Source organism: Oryx dammah, unplaced genomic scaffold, assembly GCF_014754425.2.
Source record: "Oryx dammah isolate SB20612 unplaced genomic scaffold, SCBI_Odam_1.1 HiC_scaffold_2, whole genome shotgun sequence".
NCBI lineage: Eukaryota > Metazoa > Chordata > Mammalia > Artiodactyla > Bovidae > Oryx > Oryx dammah.
The window spans coordinates 50,045,126-50,068,094 of NW_024070186.1; the positions used below are offsets into that span (position 1 = coordinate 50,045,126).

A 22,969-nucleotide genomic window follows, 5' to 3' on the forward strand; every position below is an offset into this window, starting at 1 on the left:
GAAGCAGAAGATATTAAGAAGAGGTGGCAAGAATACACAGAAGAACTGTACAAAAAAAAGAGCTTCATGACCAAGATAATCACGATGGTGTGATCACTCACCTAGAGCCAGACATCCTGGAATGTGAAGTCAAGTGGGCCTTAGAAGACTTCACTACAAACAAAGCTAGTGGAGGTGATGGAATTCCAGTTGAGCTATTTCAAATCCTCAAAGATGATGCTGTGAAAGCGCTGCACTCAATATGCCAGCAAATTTGGAAAACTCAGCAGTGGCCACAGGACTGGAAAAGGTCAGTTTTCATTCCAATCCCAAAGAAAGGCAATGCCAAAGAATGCTCAAACTACCACACAATTGCACTCATCTTACACGCTAGTAAAGTAAGGCTCAAAATTCTCCAAGCCAGACTTCAGCATTATGTGAACCGTGAACTTCCAGATGTTCAAGCCGGTTTTAGAAAAGGCAGAGGAACCAGAGATCAAATTGCCAACATCCGCTGGATCATCGAAAAAGCAAGAGAGTTCCAGAAAAACATCTATTGCTATTTCTGCTTAAGAAGCTTACAACTGATTAAATAACGCCTCCCACCACTGTTCTCTGATCTGTAAAACATTTCCCCCTAACTCCAATGGCCACATTTCATCCTTTCTGTCTTAATCCATAAAGATTTTTACCCCCAAAGTACCTGGTATTCTTCCTAAATCTCAGTAAGAGATGGTGAGGTGATAGAGTGATGTTTCTGGAATTTCAATTTTTTGATTCCAACCAGTCTGGGGTCTATAATATAAGCGTGTAGTCACCATCCTCCACTTGGGTGGGGGGGGGGGGTCTTAGTTTCTGTAGAACTCAAAGATATGGGCTTTGGTACTAGGGAGGATTCCCCCAGGGTCCTGCTCAGTTTCAGTCCCCCCTTTTCCTTGATAATTCTCCAACTTGAAGGGTACAGGTGGGAGACAAAAAGGGAATAATGTTTTGGATCAAGAGGTTAATCATAAACTTGGCAGAGAAAAACTCAGGTTTAGGAGAACTCAATTTCATCCTTGCTTCAACCCCATAACTTCAGGAGCTGTGGGCACTTGTATTCTATGTCAGTGAATGGTTCTTTATGTCATAAAAAAGTCACTAATGGTATAATTAGTATCTTTCTAATATGACTGAATTTTAATAAACATGATATAAATATAATCAGGTCAGTTCAGTCACTCAGTTATGTCCAACTCTTTGCGACCCATGAACTGCAGCACCAGACTTCCCTGTTCATCACCAACCCCTGGAGTTTGCTCAAACTCATGTCCCTCAAGTCGATGATACCATAATAAACAAAGATAATTCCATATTCTGTATTGTAAACTGAATATATTGGGGGGGGAAGCAGATTTAATCAACTATGAAACATAATCATACCTGCATGGTCCTTCTTTTAGTTAATGTTACTTGAAAATTCTTCCACTCCCAGCGCTGCTCCACCACATGTGCAAAAACAACATGTCCATTTCCACAGGCTCCAGCAATCTGGGTACCATCAACTGACCACGCAATATTAAATATGCTACCAGTGCTGGGTTTTTCTAAAGCATATGACCACTGGGGAAGAAAGAACATAACATAATCAATTTATTTTAAAATATTTTAAAGAAGTTTTAAATTGGGCATATGTTAACATAGTAAGATGATTTTTTAAAAGAACATGTCTTTATTCTAGAATTAATAAGGAATATTTTTCTTAATAAAATGATAGTATACTGAGTGGAAGATAAAGACATGATTTTTTTTTCTAATTACATAGTAGAATACATGATGTGATAACAGTATAAAATCTCTCAAGAACTGTAGAACACTCACACCACTTTGATTTACATCATTTGATTCACTTTTAAGCAGTTAATACTCAATGGGGAAATACAAACATTCCATAGGGAAAAAAATAAAGACATCTTACTATTAATTCATAAGGATCTCTACAGTCCCTACACCTAAAATTTTTCTACAATATTTTAGTAATTGTCATATTGAAACTAAACACACAATGTGACTAAAGCATCTCTAATACATATCTTAAACCATGAAAATACAAGTAAATAGATTTTTCCTTTTTTTATTCACAGTACAGTAAGACATTTCATAGAATCTGTTTGAGAAAGCAATCTACCAAAATCAATAAGCATCAACTGGATGAAAAACTCTTGTGTGTGTCAGTGTGTGAATAAGATAGTAGGAAAAAAACTTTTACAAAAATGATATTATATGCATTTTCTTTCATTCTTCAGATGAACTATACACTTACCAAAAGGATGATTTGGCTAAATTTACTTATACTTTCTTACGATTCTTCCAATCTTACTATGATTTAAAAAATACCCAAAAACCAACCACCCAGAAAAATCTTACTAACTTAATATTAGTTTCAGGTGTGCAACATAGAGATTCAAAATTTTTATAAGTTATATTCCATTTAAAATTTCTATAAAATACTGGCTGCATTCCCTTTGTCATTTGTGCTTTTAAAGAGATTCAAAGTTCTAAGTATCTTTTCTTCTCCAAATAAGCCATGGAACACTGGATTCATATTTGCATTTCTAACCACGAGAAAGAAACTAGGCAGTCTCCCTGGATGTAATTTACTGATGCTAGCAGCAGCAGCAGCAGCAGCAACAGCAAGAGCCCTGAAGATTATCCCTCTCACTTATGCTTATCTCTTTCTTTGATAACTACCCCTTCTTTGAAGGTAGTGTTATTCAAAATGTGCTCAAGCCAGCACCATCTATATCATCTGTCATCTTGTTAGAAATGCCAATTATATGCTCTATATCATCCTATTGAATCTGAGCCTCTAGGGGAAGAGGACCAAGAAACTTTTTCTTGTTGTTAGTCTATTCTTTAAAATACAGTTGATTTGCAATGCTGTGTTAATTTCTACTGTACAGCAAAGTGATTTAGTTATACATATACACTCTATTTTCAATATTCATTTTGATTATGGTTTATCATACTGAATATAGTTCTCTGTGCTATACAGTAGGACCTTCTTGTTTATCCATTATAAATGTAATAGTTTGCAGCTGTCAACTCCAAACTCCCGGTTCTTCCCTCTCCCCCCTCCCCACCTTTGGCAACCACAAGCTGGTTCTCTGTCTGTGAATCTGCTTCTGTTTCGTAGATATGTTCATTTGTGCCGTATTTTAGATTCCACATATAAATGATATCATACAGTATTTGTCTTTCCTTCCTGACTTACTTCACTTAGTATAATAATCTCTAGTTGCATCCATGTTTCTGCAAATGGCATTATTTTGTTCATTTTTATGGCTGAGTAGTAGTCCATCGGAGAAGGCAATGGCACCTTACTCCAGTACTCTTGCCTGGAAAATCCATGGACGGAGGAGCCTGGTGGGCTGCCATTTATGGGGTCGCACAGAGTCAGACACGACTAAAGCGACTTAGCAGCAGCAGCAGCAGCAGTATCCCATTGTGTATATAGATAGATAGATAGATGATAGATAGATAAACACGTCTTTATCCATTCTTATGTCAATGGACATTATGTTCGTTCTGGAAACTTTTAACGAGCACTTCAAGAATCTTAAGCATTGTAAAGTTAGGACACTGGTTCTGAACTCTGGTTGTATATTAGAATTATCTGGGAAGCTTTAAAAAAAAAAAATACCAAAACCCAGAAATGCAACCAACTAAACCTAGAATTTGGGGTGGAGCCTGGGTATGTTCTTAAAAGTTCTCTAGGTGATTTTAATGTAGAGACACTATTCTAAAAGAAAAGCAAAACCCATGATTTCCTTTAAGACTATCATTAGCTGCTGGCTCACTGTTTTTTTTTTTTTTTACTTTACAATTCTGTATTGGTTTTGCCATACATTGACATGAATCCACCACCACCACGGGTGTACATGCGTTCCCAAACATGAACCCCCCTCCCACCCCACTCCCCACATCTCTCTGGCTCATCCCCGCGTACCAGCCCCAAGCGTGCCATATCCTGCATCGGACATAGACTGGCAATTCGATTCTTACATGATATTATACATGTTTCAATGCCATTCTCCCAAATCATCTCACCCTCTCCCTCTCCCACTGAGTCCAAAAGTCCACTATACACATCTGTGTCTTTTTTGCTGTCCTGCATACAGGGTCATCACTGCCATCTTTCTAAATTCCATATATATGTGTTAGTATACTGTATTGGTGTTTTTCTTTCTGGCTTACTTCACTCTGTATAATCGGCTCCAGTTTCATCCATCTCATCAGAACAGATTCAAATGTATTCTTTTTAACGGCTGAGTAATACTCCATTGTGTATATGTACCACAGCTTTCTTATAATACCATGACAATTCATTTGTTAACGCTTGAGAAAATTACATGACCTTTGCTTTATCCTCTAAACTAGCTTCTCTTTGTTATGTATATATTTCCTTACATTCATCAAGCTTTTTCTTTGAAATGTCTTATTAGAATTTCAAATAAAGTATATTAGGAAAAGTAATATAAAGCAGTGGTTCTCAAACTTTAATGTGTATTATTATAGAATTACTTAGAGTCCACGGGGTCGCAGAGTCAGACACGACTGAGCAACTGAACTGAACTGAAGAGGGATTGTTAAAATAAATTGCTGAGCTCCACCCCAGTCTCTCTGATTTAGTAGATCTAGGGTGAGGCCAAAGTACTTGCATTCTAACAAGTTCACAGGTGGTGTTAAAGCTTCTGGTCCAGCAACCACACTTTGAGAATGGCTGGTATAATGAACACCCATTACTCAGCTTCCACTTAGCAACTAATGGGGAATTCTTATCTCATGTGTACCACCATCATGGCCCAGATCTTTCTGAGCAATCCCTGATATCATTTATAATTTCATCATGAAGAACGTCAGTATATATCACTAAAAACATAAATTTTTTAAAATCCAACCTCAATATCATTAAACCTAAAAACAATGAACAATAACTCCTTAATATTATCAAAGTACCTAGTCACTGTTCAAATTTTTACAGTTGTCCTTTTTTGCCTTCAGTTTGCTGGAATTAAGATGTAGATAAGGTACAATCATTTTGATTGGTTGAGAAGTCTGTTAGACTTCTTTTGATCTATGTTCCCCTTACACATGTTCTTTCCCCTTGCAATTTTCTGTGGCTGAAAAAACTGGGTCATGTCCTGTAGATTCCCATAGGCTTGAATTTACCATCTGCGTTCTCGTGGGGTTAACGTGTTACTCTGTCCTCTTTATTTCCTGTTAATTGATAGTTAGATCTAGAGTCTTGATCAGATTCAAGTTTGATTTTTTTGCCAAGAAAACTTCATAAGTGATGTTGTGTTCTTCCAGCAGGAAGCATTTAATGTCTGAATGTCTTTTTCTGTTAGTCAGAAATGATGATCATTGCCTAGGTGAACTAATTCATGTGCAGTTGCAAAATGGCAATATTACAATCCTTCTTGGGATTCCCTGGTAATTTACAATCTTTCTTCACTTACTAACTGTAATAGTTCTACAAAAAGAAACATCTCCTCAACTATTTGGTTACCTTGGGATATAGTTCATATATCAAAGCACAGAATAAATTCTTGACTATTTCCCATTAATTATTAGTTTTCAAAAATACAAATTTGAATAGTGACTGGATAATTAAGAAATTACTGTTAATTGTTTTTAGGCTTAACAATAGTATTGAGTTATGTTAAAAAGTCTTTGTGCTAGACTTTTAGTCTAACTTTCAGCTAAATATCTACTGAAAAATTTAGTGATGAAATGATATGTCAAGGATTTGCTCAAAAATGAGCCAGCAGGTGATGGTATGATGAAGCAAGAATCAACCATTAGGTAATAATTGTTGAGTAATGGGTGAAGTCGCTCAGTCGTGTCCAGCTCTTTGCGACCCAGTGGACTGTAGCCCACCAGGCTCCTCCGTCCACGGGAATCTCCAGGCAAGAATACTGGAGTGTGTTGCCATTTCCTTCTCCCGGGGATCTTCCCGACCTAGGGATCGAACCCAGGTCTCCTGCATTGCAGGCAGACACTTTAACCTCTGAGCCACCAGGGAAGCAGACATTTATTACACTAGTTGGTTCCCCTGTAACCTCCAAATGGTAACCAAGAAATCTGATTGCTTAATATCATGAACTCATTAATTTTAACATGTTTGATGTGTTTCAATCAATATAACGCTCCAATTAGCTCAGTATTAGCCAGTGGGATCCTCTTTCAGTTAGTCTTTAGACTATTTGACAAAATCCTGTAGTCTTTGATCACTTTCCTTACTTGATACAATGACAAAATGTTCCAGACTCATTTTTATATTTCCTGCCCCACACCTGGCATCCATCTTTTCTTCAGTGAGTCATGGTTCACTTTATGGAAATGTGGAAAATGGTACTGAAAAAAACTCCCACAAATGCTAAGGGTGTCCACTGTTACTGAGTTGATCATTTAAGTCTTTTCTAGGCCTTTAAAACAGACAGCACTAGGACATTTTTTCAATAACTCAAACTTAAACTTTCAATTCAAAGCCAGGAAATTAATGTAGGATTTTTGTTTACCCTCTCCAATCTTACCTCCATATCTCCTTTCACCTGGCCAAAAATCCCAGTTAAGAGCATCAATGTAAGTAAATACCCAGGATAACAATATCAATACCACAAAGCAAATAGTTACAAATGAGCTTTAAATTTTCTTTTTTCATTCTTTTGTCCTTAAATTTCCATTTAAAAAAATTAAAATTTATTGAGATATATTTCACTTATGAAATTCTCCCTTTTAAAGTATAGAATTCAGTAGTTTTTTAGTGTAGTCATAGTTGTAACCATTACCACTACTAACTTCAGAACATGTTTATCACCACAAAAAGAAACCCATACCCATTAGCAGACATTTCCATCCCCCCACCCCCACCCCGCCAAGCTCCTGGCAACCACTAATCAACCTTCATTTTCTATTCTGGCCATTTCATGTAAATGAAATAATACACTATGTGATCTTTTATGACTGGCTTCTCTTAACAGAATATTTTTAATGTTCATCCATGTTGTAGCATGTATCAGTATTTCATTACTTCTTATTGCCAAGTAATACTGTATTGTATTGTATGGATATATCATATTTTGTTTCTCCATTCATAATTTGAGAGGCATTTGACTTTTTCAGCTTTGTTTACAATTATGAATAATGATCCTATGAATATTTATGTACTGTGAATATGTTTTAATTTCTCTTGGGCACATAACTAGGAATGGAATTGCAGTGTCTATGGTAACCCTATGTTTAATTTAACATTTTAAGGAACTGCTGAAATGTTTTCCAATGTGGTAGGATAATTTTCTGTTATGTCTCCACTGTAAGCACAAGGAACAGAAAATTGCATCATTTAAAGTCACTTGAACTAGCTCCTCTCTAGGTAGGTATACAAATGACTGAGTACACAATTAGTATCACTTTTTTTTTCACTTACTTTGGGTTTAGGAATTGCTTTCTAAAAATTTAACTTTGTTTTATAATTATGCAACATATTTACATGGATTCAAAGTTCAATTTACCAAAAAATATATATAAAACAATGTATAATCAAGGAAGTCCAAACTCTATCCCTTTCCCCTCGCCCATTCTCTCCTCAATATAGATAACTATTTTATGTTTTATCCTATGTTTTCCTTCATAAGTGTGCATGTGCAGAGTTATGTGTGTGTGTGCATGCACATGCACTGCTGCTGCTAAGTCGCTTCAGTCGTGTCCAACTCTGTGCGACCCCATAGACAGCAGCCCCCCAGGCTCCCCCGTCCCTGGGATTCTCCAGGCAAGAACACTGGAGTGGGGTGCCATTTCCTTCTCCAATGCATGAAAGTGAAAAGTCAAAGGGAAGTCGTTCAGTCGTGTCCGACTCTTTGCAACCCCATGGGCTGCATCCTTCCAGGCTCCTCTGTCCATGGGATTTTCCAGGTAAGAGTACTGGAGTGGGGTGCCACTGCCTTCTCCAACATGCACTAGCATTTATCTATGAAAGGGGTAGAAGTGGTGGTACAAATATGTCCAATATTAAGACAGGATCTATTGTAGTATAAAATATAGATATACACCTTCTTTCACAGCTACTGATAGTATGATCAATATGTTTTTATGTTTAAAATATGTTTAATACACAATATGTTTAATATACTCTGTATATGCATACATGTGAGTTTTCGATTGTTAATCTGAACCTAATTCCCCTATAAACTCCTTAAAACACTAATGGGAATAACATTCCTTGAGTTCTTGCATGTTTATATCAGTATGCTTATGGACCTTTATACTAAAAGTCAGCATAGCTGTAGTATCCTATGTTAACCATTGTACAGTGACACTATTTAAGCCTGATGGCATTCCAAGTTTCCTCCCTTTATGAGTGATTTACTCTTTTCCTTGTATGTCACAGGACTTTTTTTCTTCTTTAAAGTCCTATAGTTTTATTAGCGTATACCTGGGTGTTGGCCATCTGGGTAGTTGTCCTGGGTATATCGGGTATGCCTTTTCAATATCAAATTCAAATCTCTTATGTTTGAGGAAATCTTTCTTGAATAGTGGCTTTTAGTATTTTTCTGTTCATTGCTTTGGGTCTCTCCTTTAAAGATGCTTATTATATGCATAGGCATATTTATATAATTTACATCAAACTTCCTCTATCTTCTGTATCACTTCCTATCAAACTTTATATCTCTTTTGCAATTTCCTTGCTTCCATTTCACATTCTATTTATCTTAAGGTACCATCCACCTTGTTCATTTGCTCTTATATTCCTTCTGGTCTTCACTGCTGTAATAATTTTTCCTTTTTAAAATAACTCCCTCTTAAGTTCTGTCACCTCTCCTTAAAAATCTCGCATTTTCCCATCACCTCATTTCCTACTTTTTCTAGTTCTGATTTACATGATTATTTCATAGCTTTTGTCATATCCTTCAACTTCTTTTGAATTAATTGGTTGCAGTGCTTGTCTCTTTATGGCATGCTTTCGTTGTCTTTGGTAACATTATGATTTGACTGTGGCCCTGATCTTTCTAGTTCTGATTTACATGATTATTTCATAGCTTTTGTTAATATCCTTCAACTTCTTTTGAATTAATTGGTTGCAGTGCTTGTCTCTTTATGGCATACTTTCGTTGTCTTTGGTAACATTATGATTTGACTGTGGCCCTGATCTGCTCATTTTCAAGTGAAAAGGGTTTTCCTGTACACTCATGGGAGGGAGGAATGTCCCAGCAGGATAGCTCTAGAGCTCTCTCTTCTGTTGTTTTCTTGCAGTGATTGAAAAAAAAAAAAAAAAAAGAGCCTCCAGTTTTTGAGACGGGCATTCTCTGCTTCTTCCCCAATTTTATCTGGATCCATTCTCATCTTTGCTCAATTGTCTCTGTTGTAATCAAACTGAATTTTAATCTCAGCAATTTCTGTAGCACAGGGCTTTGTACCAAGAGGAAGCTTGACTTGTTAGTTTCAAGAGTACATTATACCCAGACATCTCCAGCACTACCAGATCCTGTCATGGTCCCTCAGCACTTAGAATTGGATTCTACGGAACTGTCTTTCCAGTTTCAGCTGCTGTTGTCAGACTGGCCTGTCTTACTTATAGGCCTTTGTTGGTGATTTGGGAATTCTTCTTTTTTTATGATCTTAGAAGCCTGATACCACATTTACCTATCAGTGATACTTTTGGGAGAATCACTTGACCATACTGGTGAGGTTTTCTATTTTTTTCAGAATTCCAAGCAATAAATCGTAGCTAACATGGTTTTCTTAGAATACAGAATATGAAAACATAAACATAAACTACTTTTGACTTGGCTAAGTGAAAATAATTTATTTAAAAAAACAGTATGAATGAGTAAAAAACAGAAGAAAAATAACAGAAATAGTATTGTAAAAGAAGTTTATGGAATAATCTGCATTCACAATAACTCATCCAAGTGAAACACCAATGCTATTTTGAGCTGTCTATGAAGAAGCACTATGCCACTGAACAAGAACACACAGTCAGCTGCTGTCACGCTTTTGAGAGATTTAGCAATAAACAAGCTTACTTTGTTTTGTTGCACTTTACTTTCTTGCTCATTGTAGATGTTGTATTTTTCAAAAATTAAATATTTGTGGCAACCCTGTGCTTAGCAAGTCTATCAAGCAACAGTTTTCCAATAACGTTTGCCCACCTCATGTCTGTCACATTTTGGTGTTTCTAGCAATATTTCAAATTTTTAAATTATTATGGTATTTGTTACATTGATCGATGATCAGTGATTTCTGATGCTATCATTGTAACTGCGGATGTGGTGGAAATAGCAAGAGAACCAGAATTATAACTGGAGCCTGAAGATGTGTCTGACTTACTACAATCTCATAATTAAAGTTTAATGGATGAAGAGTTGCTTCTTCTGAATGAGCAAAGAAAGTGGTTTTTTGAGGTGGAATCTACTCCTAGGGAAGATGCTGTGAAGATTAAAGAAATGAGAATAAAGGGTTTAGAATATAAAATGAACTTGTTTAATGAGGCAGTGGTAGGGTTTAAGAGGATTAACTCCAATTTTGAAAGAATTTCTACTGTGGGTAAAATGCTATCAAACAGCACTGCATGCTACAAATTGTTTGTGATGGAAGAGTCAATTAATTCTTATTTTTCAAAATTGCAACAGCCACCCCAGCCTTCAGCAACCACCACCCTCGTTAATCAGCAGGCATCAACATCGAGGCAAGACCCTCTACCAGCAAAAAGATTATGACCACTGAAGGCTTAGATGATGGTTAGCAATTTTTTTAACCAACCAATTATTATTTAACCAATTATTTTTTAATTAAGATATGCACATTGTTTTTTCAAAAATATAATGCTCTTACACACTTAATAGACTATAGTATAGTATAAACATAACTTTTATATGCACTGGGAAACCAAAAAGTGCATGTGACTCCTTTTATTGTGATATTTGCTTTATTGTGATGGTCTAGAACCAAACTTGAAATATCTCTAGCAATATCTCTTAGGCATGCCTGTATTTTTTGTCTAAATGCAGTCAGTCTTGAAAAGTTGTGAGGCTAGCCAGTTTAGTTTTGTCTTGGGCAAATATCACTGGCACCTCCCCAAATATCCAGGACCTTGATAGTCTTCTATGGCTAGCCCCAAATTCTCCCCATTAAAACCCATTTCCCTGGTAACAGTATCCATGCCTCTCTTTTCACACTCTCATCCAAAATCTACTTTCAGTTAACCAAATTACTCAGAAAAGATTCTGATAATAATAAGTTCAGTGTGTTACTCCCATGAAACTATTTCAAGAAATAACAAATTGTTAAAGCAAACCAATAAGTTTAGTGTATTACTCCTATGAAACTATTTCAAGAAATAACAAATTGTTAAAGCAAACCAAAAAAGCTAATAGGAGAAAGTCTGTCATTAATAAAGGGGGGGTGAAAACCTTCCCCAAACACCACCCACATAACTCACTGCTAAGACTGGCTTTGTACCGCAGTTACAAAGATGGTTTTCTAGTATTGCCGTAACAAATTACCATGAACGCTGAGGCTTGAAACAACACAGCATTATTATCTTACAGGTCCATAGGTCATAAATCCCACACGGATTTCACTAAACTAAGATAAAAGATCATGAACTCCTTATTGCCAAATTCACACTTAAATGGAAGAAAGTAGGGAAAACCACTAGACCATTCAGGTATGACCTAAATCAAACCCCTTATGATTATAAGGTGGAAGTGAGAAATAGATTTAAGAGTCTAGATCTGATAGATAGAGTGCCTGATGAACTATGGACAGAGGTTCATGACATTGTACAGGAGACAGGGATCAAGACCATTCCCATGGAAAAGACATGCAAAAAAGCAAAATGGCTGTCTGAGGAGGCCTTACAAATAGCTGTGAAAAGAAGAGAAGCGAAAAGCAAAGGAGAAAAGGAAAGATATAAGCATCTGAATGCAGAGTTCCAGAGAATAGCAAGGAGAGATAAGAAAGCCTTCCTCAGTGATCAATGCAAAGAAATAGGGGAAAACAGAATGGGAAAGACTAGAGATCGCTTCAAGAAAATCAGAGATACTAATGGAACATTTCATGCAAAGATGGGCTCAACAAAGGACAGAAATGGTATGGACTTAACAGAAGCAGAAGATATTAAGAAGAGCTGGCAAGAATACACAGAAGAACTGTACAAAAAAGACCTTCAAGACCAAGATAATCACGATGGTGTGATCACTCACCTAGAGCCAGACATCCTGGAATATGAAGTCAAGTGGGCCTTAGAAAGTATCAACTACGAACAAAGCTAGTGGAGGTGATGGAATTCCAGTTGAGCTATTTCAAATCCTGAAAGATGATGCTGTGAAAGTGCTGCACTCAATATGCCAGCAAATTTGGAAAACTCAGCAGTGGCCACAGGACTGGAAAAGGTCAGTTTTCATTCCAATCCCAAAGAAAGGCAATGCCAAAGAATGCTCAAACTACCACACAATTGCACTCATGTCACACACTAGTAAAGTAATGCTCAAAATTCTCCAAGCCAGGCTTCAGCAGTACGTGATCCATGAACTTCCTGATGTTCAAGCTGGTTTTAGAAAAGGCAGAGGAACCAGAGATCAAATTGCCAACATCCACTGGATCATGAAAAAAGCAAGAGAGTTCCAGAAAAACAGCTATTTCTGCTTTATTGACTATGCCAAAGCCTTTGACTGTGTGGATCACAATAAACTGTGGAAAATTCTAAAAGAGATGGGAATACCAGACCACCTAACCTGCCTCTTGAGAAATCTGTATGCAGTTCAGGAAGCAACAGTTAGAACTGGACATGGAACAACAGACTGGTTCCACATAGGAAAAGGAGTACGTCAAAGCTGTATACTGTCACCCTGCTTATTTAACTTATATGCAGAGTACATCATGAGAAATGCTGGGCTGGAAGAAGCACAAGCTGGAATCAAGACTGCTGGAAGAAATCTCAATAACCTCAGATATGCAGATGACACCACCCTTATGGCAGAAAGTGAAGAGGAACTAAAAAGCCTCTTGATGAAAGTGAAAGTGGAGAGTAAAAAAGTTAGCTTAAAGCACAACGTTCAGAAAACGAAGATCATGGCATTTGGTCCCATCACTTCATGGGAAATAGATGGGGAAATAATGGAAACAGTGTCAGACTTTATTTTTGGGGGCTCCAAAATCACTGCAGATGGTGATTGCAGCCATGAAATTAAAAGACGCTTACGCCTTGGAAGAAAAGTTATGACCAACCTAGATAGCATATTCAAAAGCAGAGACATTACTTTGCCAACAAAGGTCCGTCTAATCAAGGCTATGGTTTTTCCAGTGGTCATGTATGGATGTGAGAGTTGGACTGTGAAGAAAGCTGAGCGCCAAAGAATTGATGCTTTTGAACTGTGGTGTTGGAGAAGACTCTTGAGAGTCCCTTGGACTGCAAGGAGATCCAACCAGTCCATTCTGAAAGAGATCAGCCCTGGGTTTTCTTTGGTAGGACTGATGCTAAAGCTGAAACTCCAGTACTTTGGCCACCTCATGCGAAGAGTTGCCTCATTAGAAAAGACCCTGATGCCTGGAGAGATTGGGGGCAGGAGGAGAAGGGGATGACAGAGGATGAGATGGCTGGATGGCATCACTGACTCAATGGACGTGAGTCTGAGTGAACTCTGGGAGTTGGTGATGGACAGGGAGGCCTGGCGTACTGGGATTCATGGGGTCGCAAAGAGTCGGACACAACTGACCGACTGAACTGAACTGAACTGAAGATAAAAGAGATGTTGGCAAGGCTGCATTCCTTTTTGGAGGCTTTGGGGGAGGATCCATTTCCTTTATCATTCAGGATATCAGCAGAATTCAGTTTCTTACAGTTAGTTGTAGGACTAGATTCCCCATTCCCAAACTGAAAGTTCTAGAGGCCACCTGCATTCCTTGCCTGTGGTCCCCTTCCTCCTTCTTTAAAGCCAGCAACAGAGACTGAGTTGCTCTCACTTTGAATGTCTCCTCCTCCTTGAAACACTAACCCAGCCAGGAAAGATTCTCAGCTTTAAAGTATTCGTTTGATTAGTTTGGGTCAACCTGAGTAATCCAGGATGGTGTTACAGGTAAAGGTCCATTATTTGTATCTGCAAAGTCCCTTTTGCCATTTACGGTAACACTCAGAAGTTCTCAGGATTAGGGCATGGGCATTTTTGGGAACCCCATTTTCTGGCCTACCACAAAATTATAGCAATCAATTTGGGGATTTTAAAAGCTTATTAATTTTTTCCCTAAAGGTTCAAATATAAGCATAAACACATGAAACAATATTTTTAACACTTTTAAAAAGTAGTTTGTGGTCTGTGGTTTTGACTTTTAAAAGGCTATTCACAACTAGAAAGAAACTAAACCAATTAGATGACATTGTCACCAAGTGATAGTAGGATCTTGGTTATTATTCACGTGGGACTGAAGGATTAAGGATATGTATATATATAAAACATTTAAAATGTTTTGAACAAGTTGCTTTTAGAAAGAAAAAGTTATCAAAATGAGTTTATAACATTAAGCAAAATATGCATTTAATATCCTACCATGTAAACTGTACAAAAAGCATTGAGATTGTAATTAAGAAAAAGAAAGCTATCATTTTTCATGAATATTTTCCAATAGTATTAAAAATTAGACTAAGAGACAGAGTCGTCCTTGGAGAAAATAAAGATAATCTCAGAATACTGGGGGGGGAGGGGTGGGGAAAGTCCTCAAGGAGCAATTTTAATTGTCAAACCTATAGCCCTTAACAGATGATAGTGTAAATAATTAGATAGGGACTAGTGGGCTGAAAAAAAATCTATAGAATTATTTAAAAGAAGGAAGAGTAAGCAAAAGAGGAAAGGTAATTTCACTGAAGGCAATGCAATAAAAGGAAATAACATCTTTTCTTAAATCAAAATAAAGGACTTCTTTACATGATTGGTATCTCTGGCAATGACTGATCAGAATGTGTGAACATGGATGCTTGATTTATGAAATATTTACAAGTAAAAGAAAATATGAGAGATTTTAGAAGAGGAAACTACCAATTCTACCCAAATGAAGGGTGGAGGAACAATGATGTACTACATATAAGGAGTCAGAGCATGAAAGGTCCAGGTGTTAACATGAGCTTCTGCAGGATTTTAACATATGGGCATCTAGAGAACATTTGTCAAACAGAAGTTCTGTGATTCTAGAAATAGAGAATTATATTTAGATTTTAAGTACCAAAATCAGAAAAAAGCTAATTCATATTTGTGCTTTTTGGTGAAAAATAACATCAACAACACATGATTTATTGGTCATTTTTAAAAAGGGTTTTTTTTTTTTTTTTAATGTTTTAAAGTTACTCCACCAGAGAGGAATTTTAACCAATTTAGCTTGATCCAAAATAAGTAGTGAGCGTGAGTGAAGTTGCTCAGTCGTATCCAACTCTTTGTGACCCCATGGACTGTAGCCTACCAGGCTCCTCCATCCATGGGATTTTCCAAGCAAGAATACTGGAGTGGATTGCCATTTCCTTCCCTAGGAGATCTTCCTGACCCAGGGACTGAACCAGGGTTTCCTTCATTGTAGGCAGATGGTTTACTGTCTGAGCCACCAGGGAAAATGAGTAGAGACATATCTAAAAACTCACCATTATTCTATTCTTTATTCATTCTCCTACAGTTATAACCTTTGCCATTAAATAACTAGTTACTTTATTATCTGTTTACATATCAGTACTCTCAGAAAAAGTGAGCTACTCCCAGAGGACTGAGCTATGCTCAGTGGCTCAGTCATGTCCAACTCATTGCGACTCCATGGACTGTAGCCCGCCAGGCTCTTCTGTCCATGGGGATTTTCCGGGCTATAATACTGGAATGGGTTGCCATGCCCTTCTCCAGGGGACCTTCCCAACCCAGGGATCGAATCCAGATCTCCCACGTTGCAGACGGATTCTTTACCATTTGACAGGTATGGGTATTATTATTTGAAGAGTCAAGAGTACCACATAGTACTCACACACACAAGTATCTGCTGAATGGAGGAATGAATGAATGAATGTGCCTGTGTCCTGAAGCAAGCCTTTCTTCCCAGAGCTTAAACCATGACTTCAACCAAATATGACTTTTAAAATTAAAAAAAAAATCAAAGGAACAAACTAAAAGCCAAAGATTTACAAATTTTCAACTAGCTTTCTCAAAAACATCAACCAAACTGACTAACTGGGTCAATTCTAGAAAAACTAGTCAAAATGCTGCAATGTAAGCCATTAACTGAGTTACATCAATTGAGTGAATGTAAGTCACTAAAAACGAAAACATTTTGTCTGTATGATGATGCATTAAAATGCAACATTAAATGGAACACCTCCTACATGTTAGGTACTGATTTTTAAATGATTAAAAGTAAATTCTGTAATAGAATTCTGATTTTGTATTGCTTACCAAATTTCTCAATTCTGGACAACAGAATGTAAAGGCAGCTCAGTTCCCTTGATGGTTTATACTTTATGGTTTCTAGCAAAGTTGGGTTTATAGCAAATCTGAAAATATAACTCTCATTATAAAAGCAGAAATTTATTCATGTAAAAAGAAAAACTCTCAGAGGATTAAAACTGAAAAATTTTGGCAAATATGGCTAAGGAGGCTTTGAAACACAAATAGCAACCTCCTGGGTTGGTGGCCTCCCTCCCCCATTTTCTAAGCTCTGGCCCCCTCCAGGGATCCCCATGGTTACTGCTAGACTCTTGATGGCCATTTTTATGCGGCATACCCCAACCTGCCTAGACATATCTGATTAGACCAGGCTGGAGTGGTAACTCCTTCTCTAAAGGTGTTTAAAACTAGGACTAAGCTTCTTATTTCAGTCTGGCAGCTCTCTTGGATAGAGATGGACACTTGAGAACTGTTAACACTGGTCACCTTCAAGCAGGTAAACCGGGGAGGGCTGGGCGAGGGGTCAGTTTGCTGGGAAAGGACAAAGAGGGATAAGCAGGGAGAAGCAGAGGCGAAATGCACAAAAGGACCATGTTCTGTGTTTTCTTAGCAATGCAGTTTCCTGAAGTCTGGCTTCTGGAAGATAACTCTGTAACCTTAGAGGAAATTGCTCTTTTTGATCAATGGTTTCTGCTACTTGCATCCAACTATAATAAAATACATGATAAATAGTCTGAAGTTACAGGATCAGCCACGCTTCTCTAGCACTGCCTGAGTTCTTCCCACTTCTGGTACCTTATGTACAGCACTACCTCCTCTTATGCCTGAGTACTAAGTCGCTATAGTTGTGTCCAACTCTTTGAGACCACAGAAACTGTCCATGGGATTCTCCAGGCAAGAGTACTAGAGTGGGTTGCCCTGCCCTCCTCCAGGGGATCTTCCAGACCCACGGATCAAACCCACATCTCCTGCACTGGCAGGCAAGTTCTTTACCATTAGCAACACCGGGGAAGCCCACCTCTTCTGTACAAACCTTATATTAAAAAACAAAGAAGCACCACACTAATACTGCTCATAAGAGGAGGCAGCAGTATGTCCGGTGCCCACGGGAAAGGCATCATAGAACTGTGGGGCTGAAAGGAGAGAGATGATCACTTAGCCCAGCTCATCTATTTTATAGATGAAGAACCTGAAGGTCCAAAAAGAGCCTTTAATTTTGTAATTTGTAAATTCACCATTGGAGTCTAGACTCCAGGGCTCTACGAACATATCAGTACTATTTCTACATTAAAATAAAAAAATAAGCAATTATACTAAACAGCATAAGGCAGAGAATAATTGAGAATTTGTCTTTAAAGCATTATCCTATCAAAAGATATTATGTACCTTTAAGGGAAGATACCTTTTTTTTTCCTCCTGTATTCTGTCAAACTGCTCAGGCATGGGGGTTATTTCCTAATAGGGAAATAAGAGTTATTTAAACTAAAAAACATGACTTAACTGTAACAACTTTTACAAGTACCTCTGAAATGTCAAACTCACTCTTCTCTTTACTACTTGTATATAAATATACTGGACTTCCCTGGTGGCTCAGACGGTAAAGAATGTGCCCTCAGTGCGGAAGACTCGGGTTTGATTCCTGGGTTGGGAAGATCCCCTGGAGGGCATGGCAACTCACTCCAGTATTCTTGCCTGGTGAATCCCCATGGATAGAGAAGCCTGGCCAGCTACAGTCCACAGGGTTGCAAAGAGTCAGACATGAAAAAGGATCCTCAAAAGTACATATCTTTAGCCAAGCTAGATTAATTGAATTCGTAAAATTATGTGTTCACAAACTAAGTTTAGGCAGGAAAGAAAACAGATGCAAAGTTTCTCTTTAGGGCACACTAATTAATAATTTTTAAGATCAATGTTCTAATATACCAGGAATTAGCAAATTGCATGTCAAATTACATGTGTTGACATACATAATTGACAATGAAAAGTTATATACAGCAGTAAGATCAGTTACTGAAGATGATGAATCATAACAATTATACTCATTGAATGGGAGAATGAACGAATGGAGGGAAGTATTATTATTATAATGACTAACTGATATTCAAGAACAGAGCAAATGAAAAAAGTTCTCTCTTACACAAGCAATAGCACCACCTACTGATAAATAAAAGCAACAACATCAGTTAATTTAAAATCTGGTCAAAAAAACTTTTTATGTTCAGCTTTTTTCCCTTGAATTCTGTTCCACTTAACGTAATACAGTGCAATTCATTAATATATCCTGTGTACTTATTTATAATTTATAAAGCATGCTAAGTCGCTTCAGTCGACTATTTGCGACCCCATGGACTGTAGCCCACCAAGCTCCTCTGTCCATGGAATTTTCCAGGCAAGAATATTAGAGTGGGTTGCCATTTCCTCCTCCAGGGGATCTTCCCAAACCACGGATCAAACCCGGGACTTCTGCATTGGCAGACAGGTCACCACTAAGCACCACCTGGGAATAACTTATAATAACTAAAGTTTTTATCTTATGTCTTTGAATCATGCATTTAAAAAAATTAATAGTAAAAATAAAATTTATTGTGGAATATAGCAGGAAATTACAGTTTGTGCCTGATATTCCCTAACCGCTTCTAAAATAATGCCATCTCTCTTTTGTAGCTTTATTTTTTATAACATTTATTACATAATATGTATTTATCTTGTTTTTTATAGTCTTGTCTGCTGGAGTAAAAACTCTTTAAGAGCAGGGAATGTGTTTTGTTTACTGCTGTTTCTTTAACACCGAGGGCAAGTGCCTGGCACATAACAGACAATAAATATTTATAAAGGAATTAATGAATATGAAAATTTTGTTGTTGTTGTTCAGTCGCTCAGTCATGTCTGACTCTTTGCGACCCCACAGACTACAGCACACCAGGCTTCCCTGTCCTTCACCATCTCCCAGAGCTTGCTCAAACTCATGTCCATTGAGTCGGTGATGCTATCCAACCATCTCATCCTCTGTCGTCCCCTTTTCCTCTTGCCTTCAATCTTTCCCAGCATCAAGGTCTTTTCTAATGAGTTAACTCTTCTCATCAGGTGGCCAAGTAATGGAACTTTTCAGCTTCAGCAACAGGCCTTCCATAGAATATTCAAGACCGATTTCCTTTAGGATTGACTGGTTTCATCTCCTTGCAGTCCAAGGGACTCTCAAGAGTTCCAACACCACAGTTCAAAAGCATCAATTCTTTGGTGTTCAGCCTTCTTTATGATCCAATTCTCACATCCATACATGACTACTGGAAAAACCATAGCTTTGGCTATACAGGGGCTTTCCTGATAGCTCAGTTGGTAAAGAATCCACCTACAATGCAGGAGACCTCGAGTTGATTCCTGGGTCAGAAGATCCACTGGAGAAGGGATAAGACTACCCACTTCAGTATTCTTGGGCTTCCCTGTGGCTCAGCAGGTAAAGAATCCACCTGCAATGCGGGAGACCTGAGTTCAATCCCTGGGTTGGGAAAATCCCCTGGAGAAGCGAAAGGCTACCCACTCCAGTATTCTGGCCTGGAGAATTCCATGGACTGTACAGTCCATGGGGTCGCAGAGTCAGAGACAACTGAGTGACTTTCACTTTCACATTGACTATATAGACCTTTGTCAGCAAAGTAATGTGTCTGCTTTTTAATAGGCTGTCTAGGTTTGTCATAGTTTTTCTTTCAAGGAGCAAGCGTCTTTTAATTTCATGACTTCAGTCACCATCTGCAGTGATTTTGGAGCCCAAGAAAATAAAGTCTGTCACTGTTTCAATTGTTTCCCCATCTATAAGCCATGAAGTGATGGGACCAGATGCCATGATCTTAGTTTTCTGAATGTTGAGTTTTAAGCCAGCTTTTTCACTCTCCTCTTTCACCTTCATCAAGAGGTACTTTAGCTCCTCCACTTTGCTTTCAGCCATAAGGAAAACAAATGAACAAATAAATATGCAATGTGTTTTTAAACTTCCTTGAAAGTACAATAGCTGTGTCAAAGATTTCGAGGATCTTGATAGACTCTGCCAAATTATACTTGAGGAAAGTTGTAGGGACAGAGGCCCATTTCCCCCATTTTCTGACGAATAGGAAATAGCATTATATTGTAATGTTTATTTGCATGATACCCATTACTGAAGAAATTGAATATACTTGGGATTTATGGGAGCATTTACAATGCACTTCTTTTATTCTTTGCTCATTTTTTTTTTCAGTTAAAGATTTTTATTTGGTTCTTTTTTTTATAATTTCTGTAAGACCTGATTTAAAGTCTTTGTCTAATAAGTCCAACAATGCGCTTCTGGAGGGACAGTTTCTATTTCTTTTTTTCCGGGCCATACTTTGCATACTTTGCATTTTTTTTGTTAAAAAGTAGACCTTTTTGAATATTAAAATGTGTTAAACTCTGGAAATCAAATTCTTCCTCCCTCCCCAGGGCTTGCTGCTGCTGCTTTTTGAGGACAGTAATCATCTGTTCATTTAGTGATTTTTCCAAATTATCTTTGCAAAGATTGTACTCCCTTCATGTACAGGCACTGAAGTCTCTGTTCTGTTATCTCAGTGATCAGCCAGCAACCTGACAAAGCCAAAGAGAAAGAAAAAAATACTCTCCCATTCTTTCCCAATCTGCTCTGAGCTGGGGTACTCCTTCAACACTTAGCCAGGCCACCTATAATTCTTCCTTAGCCTTCACCTCCTGCCTGTGCAGAGCTCAAAAGTCTGCCAATGACACACCTCTAAAGTCCTGTGTGTCTAGCCATGAGCATGTGTGTTGCACACTGAAATCTCAGTATATGTGACAGCTCTCCGATGCCCTTATTTTTCCATATATCTTCTGTCTCAGCCTCTTTCGTCCCAGGTTTTTTTGGTCTATCTGCTGCTTGCCCCATTCACCAACCCTTGTTCCAAGTGGCTGTGCATAGTATGTCTTCACATGCTTTCAACAGATGCCACATGGGTAGCCTCTCCAGCTCTGAGAGATTTCCAAGGAAGGCAAAACAAAGACAAGCCTTTATGCTGGTCTCTCAGGGAAATCACCAAAAGGGTTAAAAAGTACAACTATAGTTTTTTAAGGACATGATGCTCCTTGGAAGGAAAGCTAAGACAAACCTAGACAGCATATCATAAAGCAAAGACACCACTTTGTCAACAAAATTTAGTATAGTCAAAGCTATGGTTTTTCCAGCAGTTATGTATGAATGTGAGAGTTGGACCATAAGAAGGCTGAGCACTGAACAATTGATGCTTTCGAATTGTGGAGCTGGAGAAGACTCTTGAGAGTCTTGGACTGCAAGGAGGTCAAACCATTCAATTCTAAAGGAAATCAGTCCTGAATATTCATTGGAAGGACTGATGCTAAAGCTGAAGCTCTAATACTTTGGCCACCTGATGAGAAGAGCCAACTCATTGGAAAAGACCCTCATGCTGAGAAAGACTGAACACAAAAGGAGACAGGGCACCAGAGGATGAGATAGTTAGATAGCATCACCAACTGAATGGACATTAATTTGAGCAAACTATGGGAGACATTGAAGGACAGGGAAGCCTGGTGTACTGCAGTCAACAGGGTCACAAAGAGTCGGACACAACTCAGCAACTGAACAACAACAAACCATACTGACACCAACAAGCTATACTAGAACATAGGCTTCTGTCCCCAAGGTCACTGCCAAGCTAGGAATGGCAGATGGTAGGCAGGTAAACAAAAAAATGCCATAGTGCTTTCTTACCAAAATTTAGCATCCTTGTTCTTTTTTACATTAAGCATTACTCCTGGTTGCTATAACTTTTGGATTAGATTCCAGAGAGATGTTGGTATACAATTTTATGTAAGTGAGATCACAAAATAAAATGTTTTTTTTACTAAATAAATTAATATATATAGCTTTCCAGGTTATTTAACATAATCCCTCTTTCCCACTTTTAATTAATTGAGGGTATTCCATTTTGGGTATATAGAATAATAACCTAATTAGACTCCCATTTGTGGACACAACTTATTTCTGATTTTTACTATTATGATACTGTGATGAGATCGTTATGCATACATCATTGTGTACATGTTCAATGATCTCTTCAGATAAATTTCTAGAAGTGAGAGGGAAAAGAGATTGAAGAAATGTGAACAGAGCCTTACTGACCTGATTTTTTAGAAATCAAAGGTCTAAAAAATTTTTAACTGGGCCTCCAGCAGGGAAGGAAACAGAGAATGGGTCACAAAATTTGAAAAAATAATGGCCAAAATTTCCCATTTGATGAAATCATAAATTTATATATTCAAGAAGTATAGGGAATCCAAAACATGACAAATACAAAGAAATTCACACTCTATCAAACTGTTGGAAAGCAAAGACAAACTGAGTATCTGCAAACCAGCTAGATGTAAAGGCCACCTTACATTCAGGAGAGCAATGATACCAATAGTCACTTATTTCTCATCAAAAATAATACAGACCAAAAGAGAGTGGAGCAACATCTTTAAAGCACTGAAAGAAAGGATAAAAAACTCTGTCTGTCCAGAAT

General features: G+C 37.8%; 1 protein-coding gene across 3 annotated transcripts in view; it reads right to left on the bottom strand.

Annotated features, from left to right (window-relative positions):
* The window catches only part of IFT80 (intraflagellar transport 80), a 134,132-nt gene that overhangs the window by 61,634 nt on the left and 49,529 nt on the right, over nt 1-22,969 (bottom strand). For all 3 annotated transcript variants that reach the window (XM_040247857.1, XM_040247865.1, XM_040247875.1), the window contains one exon: nt 1,402-1,581. In XM_040247857.1, coding sequence (XP_040103791.1) covers nt 1,402-1,581 — 180 coding nt within the window. The remainder of the gene's footprint in view (nt 1-1,401; nt 1,582-22,969) is intronic.